General features: G+C 32.7%; 1 protein-coding gene across 1 annotated transcript in view; it reads left to right on the forward strand.

Moving 5' to 3' along the window:
- SLC2A13 (solute carrier family 2 member 13) overlaps positions 1–5,885 on the forward strand; it is a 526,379-nt gene extending 520,494 nt beyond the window's left edge. The window contains exon 10 of the mRNA XM_019960789.2: positions 711–5,885. Coding sequence (XP_019816348.2) covers positions 711–937 — 227 coding nt within the window. The 3' untranslated portion in view covers positions 938–5,885. The remainder of the gene's footprint in view (positions 1–710) is intronic.
- Positions 5,886–8,754: the final 2,869 nt, after the last annotated feature.

Consider the following 8,754-nt stretch of genomic DNA (forward strand, 5'->3'; position numbering starts at 1 on the left):
TCATCTTTGGATTGTATGTGAAGGTAGATCCAACAGGATTTTCTAAGAGTGGATATTGGGTGGGAGAATAAGAGAAAACTCTGTTGACTCTTAAACTTTGAGCTTTGATTCAAGAAATCAGCAGTGTCATCACTGAATGCGGTTCTGGAAACACTACACTCAAGATAAATGAGAAGAAAATTTCTTCCTGAAAGTGCCTCCAGTCTAGTGGCTAACACAAATATATTCACATAATTATAATGCTACTTTGTTGTTATATACCACTTTGCCTCAGCAAAGTGTTGTCAAAGCACAACCCTAACCAGGAAAGTGAGGAAAGATTTCAAAGCAGAAGTTATTCTGAGCCTGGGCTATCATTCTTTTTGAGTTTGGTATTACATGAGAAGGAAATGGCAACCCACTCCAGTATTCTTGCTTGGAGAATCCCAGGGACAGAGGAGCCTGGTGGGCTGCCATCTATGGGGTTGCACAGAGTCGGACACGACTGAAGCGACTTAGCAGCAGCAGCAGCAGCAACTTGAGTTTAGAAAGACAAACTGTATTATATTCACAGAATTAAAATAATTAGAGTAAACCAAATAAACCAAGCTGTAAGCAAATTTTTGGTTCCATTTCAGACCACAGCCATGCATTATTGACCAGAAACAGAAGTTAAAATCAAGTCCCCTTTCCAATGTAAGCCTTTACATATATGGTATTTTCCATTGCAGGAGCCTTCTTCCTTTATGCTGGATTCGCTTCGATGGGTCTCCTTTTCATCTATGGCTGTCTTCCTGAGACCAAAGGGAAAAAATTAGAGGAAATTGAGTCACTCTTTGACAACAGGCTATGTACATGTGGTGCTTCAGATTCTGATGAAGGGAGATACATTGAATATATTCGGGTAAAGGGAAGTAACTACCATCTTTCTGACAACGATGCTTCTGATGTGGAATAATTATCAGCTGCTTAATATTTAGTCATTTAAACAAACTTGGGAGAGAAGAACAGCAATTGGTGACCTCACTGCCCTGCTTTTAATCTGGTCCTTTCCACAGTCTGGTTTTGAACGACTTCATATCCTAGAATATTTGATTCCAAGGAAGATACCATCACAATGACATTTTTTTTTCACACACAGAGATGTAAAACATTTACAGAGATTTTAAACTAATAATTATTGAACAAATATGTGTAATTCCTTCCTGAGATAGTTTAAAATGAATATTGTACCCAGTGACTTCAGTGATATCCTTTTTTCCTAAGACTATATATAATTATTAGTGGCAATTGAGTCAGTGCTAATCCAGCCAAATCATATATGTATGATATACTTACAACAAAGGATGCTAAAATATGGTCCAAAGGTATTTTCTGTCAAAGCATAGTCTGTTGGCCCTAATTTTTCCTAAGGATGAGGCGCTTATCTGTGATCAGCTATTAGAAAAAAATTCCATTTAAGCTTTTATCAACAAATTGAGGAGTGTCCCCTACAAGGCCACAGCTGTCCTTATATCCTTTGTATTCTACATTTTCATTTCTCTCTCCAATTCAAATATTGAAAATTCTTCAGCAGCTGACTCTGTACAGAATCTTTTGAACATTATAAAAAGCAGGTCTTTTTAGGTTTATTTTCCTACATATTTTTTGCATCAGTTAAGAAGTATACATTTGCACAGATTAGCTAGCAAGTTTTGATAAGTATATTTTATTGCTAGAAAGAAAGAAAAGATTTTTATGGACCTTAAAGATTTTTAACCCTGAGTTAGTCACTTAAGTGTGCAGCTGTAAACACAAAATAGCACTAGATCTTCAACTGTATTTCAGGGTCAGTTTTTGTTCAAGCCAAAATCCCCTGTATTCACAACTTCACTCATCAAGTCTGGATTCCTACTATTTGTGCCTTCATTTGTGTTACATAAATAGCTTCTAGCAGACTATTTTTCCCCTCTTTTAATCAAATAATTTCTGAAACAAGAAAGGAAGGAATAAAATCAGCAACAGAAATAACCTTGCTGTTATTTATGTTTGTTTAATTAAGTAATGAGACTTCTATTTTTCTTAACTTTTTATTAACTTTTCCTAAGGGAATTGTCACATTTTATTACATAATGGTACTTGTCTTTTTTTCCTTTTTAATTCTAAGAGTATAAACTGGTTTTTATGTTGTACACTTTCTCATTTTCTCTGACATTCTCTTAAAAATAGATACATAGATTTGTCTGTGGGTGTATCCTTTTTCTCATGCTTGACTTGGATTTTTTTTCTTCTTGTCTAAAAACTGGGATTTTCCATTGGAACAGATTAATGGTTCTCATATGTGTCTTTAAGAAATGTTGACTTACTATATTTCTGCAGTATTTTTTCAAAGTATTCATTAGTTTCTATGCTCATTCATCAGTGAATTCCAATTTTTGCTCATATATTAAGAACTACATAGTATGTACAAAGTCACTCACAAAATTACTTAGTTCCAGTGAAAATATGAATGAGTCTTCTGAGGTCAGTTAAGAGTGCAAACATTTGATGCATTTTAACGTGTCTCTAAACATCTAATAATGTATTCTTTGGAGTGAAAGAGTGACTCTAAATTCAGTATATTTCTGCCAGTCTCCAAGATGGTTTGGTCTCTCTCAAAGTCTAGCTTTAAGAATGTCATAAGAACATTATGACAATTATGACAGCTGAGAATGTAGCCAAGGAGGTTCATTCTCTAAAGTTAAAAATCCTTCCACCAACAAAGAGTTTTCTCCCTTTGATCATTTCACGTAATTAAACAAATATATATTTTTGAGAGCTTTTTTCCTTGACTTAGGTGCTCTGACAATTGATTTCTAAGGGGATATTAATTTTGATTTTCCCCAGAAAAGCAGATGTGCTTTAACAGAGAAAGTTATTATTCAATTGATATTTCTTATCCCATAAGAAATTTCTTGTTTGTATAATATTTCACACAGGTAAAATGAAATGGAAAATGAACTACTGTATGATAAAATCAGAATAGAATGTGGAGAAAAAGTATTTAAACCCATAAAGTGATCTCTTTAGAAATTTGTTTTCCTGATTTATCTAAATAATTCCCACAATTATTCTGTTTATTGAATACATGGCCTTAACTATATGCTTATACTCAGCTGAGCTGAATGCACAGTAACTTTATCAAAGGAGCAACTGAGCTCATTATTTCCTATAGCAGAACATGGCCTGTTCTCCCTGACATAAGTAGTGTTTTCAACTTTATATCCATAAATGCACATAATAGGGAAAAATAGCCACAGTTCTTGTCTTCTATTCTCAATTCCTTCTATAAAGGACTACTAGTTATTTATATAATGATAAAGATAATATTCCATATCTTTGAAGTACAAGACAGAGAGGCACAGTATAAGAATTATTTATAATTTTTTAACGACAACTACTTGAAAAGGAACCTTATAAAATTAGGGTATTATTTTTAGATTCAGTGAACATTTATAGTATATTAAAAATTAAGTATTTGAATTTTGCAGGTTTTTTAATAATATGCACCTTCTAAGTTATCAGCATCTTTGGCTACCACTGTCAACTTGAAAACATTCCATTTGAAATATCATCAAATATATATTTTATAGGAAAATTTATATATGGTATAATTTGATCTATCTAAGCATCACACTTTTAGCTGAAATATGTTTCCTTCTAAACATGTTACAAATTTAATAGAAGTATATTGTGATTTAGGAAAATATAGGGAAGATGGTCATAACCTCTATTGAGGCCTAGCTGGATGGCTGGTAAGATATGCACTAGACTTAAGAGAGTATAACATTTCATTTGCATCTGAACACATAGGGCCGAATGTTAAAATCAGATAGGTTTTAAAGATTAGGTATTAATATTTTTCTTAAATATAAAATTCCTAATAATTTTGATTGTTGCACCTTAGTCAATAATTACCCAAAACATGATTTTAATGTATATATAAAAGATAGAAACTAAAATTAGATTTAAAAGGTATTATTTCCATTTGAAATTTTATCACCAGTAATATGCAGTAGTTAGTTCCCAGATGGAAAATGCTGAGAGTAATGTTATCAAGTAGTTTTCATATTTGTATTTTACCACTGAACCATTTTAGTGTGTAAGAGTCTTAATATTATTTTTTAAGTTATTCACTCTAAAATGGGAAATCTGTTAAATTAGAGAATTTAGAAACTGTTTACTATAATTTCAAAATCAGTTATCCAGAGGAAGAATTAACAGGGAAAAATATAAGTTGACAACTTATCCTTTTGCCTTTATATCAGAAAGTAGAATTGAAATGCATTATAATACTCCATAGATCTTGGGGGAAGGGTATTCTATAAAATACTCTTCATGGCATCTAAGAAAATCTCACTAGTTTCATTAACTTAATGACACTAATATATTTTATAAATGCTATAATACAGTAAGAGGGGTGGGAAGATTCTTTTGACTTTCTTTCATCAGTAATTAAGAACAATAAAATTAATAAGGTGTTTTGTTATAATTAATTTATTTTACTGTTCTCCTAGTTATGAAATCACATATTACACTAAGCACCTAACAACTAACATTTATATAGTTGTTGTGTCAGTTTTAAACTGCCACATTCAGACATTTTCAGTAACTACAAATAAAAGAATGACATACCATGCCAGAAGCAGAGAATTCATAATATGTACATTATACCAAAATGTATTGAGTTTTGGATAAATTTTACAACTTATGTGTAGCTTCTGCCTATTAAGAGACTCAGAATTGTTCTCTGGATTAATTTTAGCATCCTGTTTTCTGTCGCTTTCTGTTTTCTTAGCCTTATGTACAATAATGTAAACCTAATTTGATGAAGTGATCCAGGTTGTAGCAGCATATCAATTTCAGTATCTTCAGTCCTTCTGGGTGAGCAATATTGCTGCTATTTTCTAGAAATAGAAATCATTTAAAAATGCCAACAGCTAACTGCTCCCAACTCTCTTAAAGATCATCTCTTAGAGAAGGAGATTTTTGTGTGCCAGTAATCATCAGAGAGAGATTTTGTAAGTGTTAATGATGTTCAGAAATACATGAAAGAATTTTATCTCATAATTTGCTTGTGAGTGTAAAACAATACAATTCTCATAAGTCTTTACTTTATATGTATAAAACAGAGTCTGTTACACTTGAGTGATTTGGTCTGTGGAATGTTAAATATCTATTTTCATTTAGCAGCAATATTCAGCTTTTGATTTTAGACAGTTAAGCCCATGCATTTGATTTTATCCTATCAATATAATAAGAAAAAGAAACATAGCTTACAAGTACTAAAAATGAAAAACCACAAATATTTTGTAAAATTTTAGCAAATTTACCATTATTCCATCTCATTTGAAGGTTAAAAAATGAGACTCAACTCTCGCCAAAGTAGAAATTTATGTTCTACATGTCCAAACTGGTTCCTAACAGCTTTTGGACTATATTTCACTTGATGTTATAGTATCTTTTATTTGTATTAACTGTTCAAATTTCTATTTAAAAGCTCTGATATACATCTAGATTAAATGGAAACACAGTTTTGTGCTTTTAAAATATGTTTTCAAAATGTATATTTTAATTTCCAAGAGTGCATGTCATATAGTGTTTAATTCATGTCTTAACAAGTCCAATATAAATATTTATTCCTACATGTGACATGAGATATCTCTTAAAAATTTGAATATGTATCATTTCCTTCAAAGTCATTCTAGCTATAGTTGTATCAAAGTATTGTATATTTTATGGAGATTTAATGATGTATATGTAAATGTTTTTTAAGTTATTTTATTGAAGTTCAATCTTTACATAAAATTAAATCTTTTTTTTAAAGTGTCAGTGCCAGAACTGTAAATGAAAATAATCAAATAAAAGTTAAGACAATTCACTACTCATTTATCTTCCTTGTAGGTTTATATTTTAACCAATTATCTTCTTTGGATTTTAGAATCTAGGTTACATAGTAAAGGCATCTACAAAGATTACCTATATCTGTATATTTATGCAATGCTATTCATTTTAATATTGTAACTTTAAAAAATATTTTAATACCTAAAAAATATTGCAAGGAATTATTCTGAATAGTAAATATAAAGCTCTGAAATGCTCAGAAATCCTTGAAGAAATTTCTTACTGTTGTCAGAACCAGACGTTGACATGAACCATTGTATCAGACTGACAAAAATTATTTGATGTTGTTGCTTTGTAAATGAAAAAATACCTACTGGATGACCAGGTGACAGTTCTTTTTGGAATTATGTATGGCATTCTCCATTACCATTCTCCCCCTCTGTCGCTTTTATTGGTAAGCATTATATTATTGTTTGATCTGTGTAGCCATTAGACTTACCTCTCCGTAGTTAGGGTGTGCCATCTTGAGTCCAACTGTAGAACAGGTTTGAGGAAATCCTCTGAAGACCCTAGATCCACTGTCACTCAATGGCTTACAGTGGAGTTGCATCTTAAGCAAGGATTCTGATGTCAACAGGTAAGAAAAAATCCCTACAGTTAAAATGACCCTCGAAAAGCCCCTAAGTTATGCATAAAGTGTCCACATATCTTAACACCTGAATAGTGCATTTCATATCTGTATCAGTGATCATCAAAGTCTTCATTTAATTACCCAGTCGTATTGGAATGCTGTCATCCTTTTCTGGGTACTAAAACAAGTTCAGACCATTTTGGTGACTTGTCCAAGATCACACGCTAGGAAGTATGTACAAAATTTTTCTGTGCAGTGATTACTCTACAGTCTTTCTCTCTTGGTCCTCATTTGGAATGTCTCCTTGTCAGATCAAGGCAGAAAGACTGAAAAATAGACGTGTTTCTCCTGTATTAGAATTGAAAGGATGTGAAGGAAAAGAATCAGATACCTCATTTTAACCTGGACTATAGACACAAATCTTGAAAACTTTTGATCTGAAGATTCTTTTCCAAATATGAAGCAGTATACAAATGGTCCCCAAGTTAAAGAGGTTCAAGTTAATCTTTCAACTATAAAAAGATGTGAAAATGATTCATATTAAGTAAAAATTGTACTTTGAATTTTTAATTTTGATATTTTCCTGGGCTAGCCAGATCTGGTACGATAGTCTCTCCTGTGATGCTAGACAGGACAGCAGCCAGAGCTCCCAATCAGCCATGAAATCACCAGGCTAGAAAACTGATACACTTATAACCATCACATAACCACAGAGCCATTCTGTTTCACTTTCAAAATAGTATTCAATAAATTACATGAGATAATACTTTATTATAATATAGGCTTTGTGTTAAATGATTGTGCCCAACTATAGGCTAATGAGCCTAATTCTGAACACATTTCAGGTAGGCTGGGCTAAGCTACAATTTCACTAGGTTAGTATTAAGTACATTTTCAACTTAGAATTGGTTTGTCAGGGTGTAACCCCATCAGAAGTTGAGGAATATCTATATAGTACATTGTTTAAGAGATCAGGCTGATGCAAATTGCCTAGGTTTGGATCCCAGCTTTTCCAGTTACTGCCTGGTATCCTAAATTACTGAGTTACTCTATGTTTCACTTTCCTATATATATATAAGTGAAGATGTTACTAACTCCCTCATATATGTGGCAGGGAGGGGTCACATCAGTTAATCATGTAAAGCACTTAGAGGACTGGGACATTCCTTAGGGATTGGCTGTTCTTAGTATCATCATCCATATGCTATCCCTAATTCTGCTAAGACCATGATATGCATATAAATTCCCTTCCTTGGGAACAACTATTAGGGGCAGGAGCACATGGGCTTCTTTGACATGTATCATGCAGGCTGTGTGAGTGCAGCAACCAGAATTCTGCTGACCAGAATGGTTTAAGCTGACTTTGCTGACTAGCCTGATACCCCTCTTCCTTTCTCTATCTCTTCCGTGAGCATCCATGTGAATGGCACAGTGGATGAGTACAGCCTTCTCATATTCTCCAGATTAACAGGATGTAACATGCAATTGCTATTTATGTGATCTCCCAGCCACGAAAAAAAATTTAAATCTCTCGGTTAATTATCATTTAAATTCCTTTCAGCTTTTAAAATATAATTTTGAAATCTTCTCCAGTTGACAAGAGACACTAACCCTTCACCAATAGGCTATATTGAAATTAAGCTCATATTATTACTGATGCTATTAATTTAATATGGAACATTGAAGGTATTTTTACTTCTAATATTTTATGTACTTTTTCACTAAAGTTACAAAAATTAATTCCAGATGGTCACCATGCAGAGGAAGTAATTTTTTTACATGAAAGAAAATATAGGCATTTAAATGTTAAACTCAAAAGATAGATTTTATAGAGCAGCATCTCTCAAAGTGTTGTCCCCCGGCTAGTAGTGCTGGCATCACCAGTGAATTCATTAAAAATGCAAATCTGTGGGCCTCACCCAACCTACTGAACCAGAATCTCTGGAGATGTAGCCCAGGAAACTTTTTTAAAATACAATTGACATATATAACACTGTGTAAGCTTAAGGTATACAAGGTATTGATTTGATACATTTATACATTGCAATAGAATTACCACCATAGCCTTATCTAGTACATCCATTATATCACATAACTATCATTTCTTTTTTTGTTGTGAAACAAGATCCAGTCTCTTAGCAACTTTGAATTTATAATACAACGCTGTTGTCTGGAAAGCTCACCCGGACTTATTTGTTTGTACCAAACTTGTACCCTTAATCATCTCCCCAGTTCCTCCAACCCCCAGCCTGCTAGCCACTATTCTACTCTCTATTTTTACA

Source organism: Bos indicus, chromosome 5, assembly GCF_029378745.1.
Source record: "Bos indicus isolate NIAB-ARS_2022 breed Sahiwal x Tharparkar chromosome 5, NIAB-ARS_B.indTharparkar_mat_pri_1.0, whole genome shotgun sequence".
Classification (NCBI taxonomy): Eukaryota; Metazoa; Chordata; class Mammalia; order Artiodactyla; family Bovidae; genus Bos; species Bos indicus.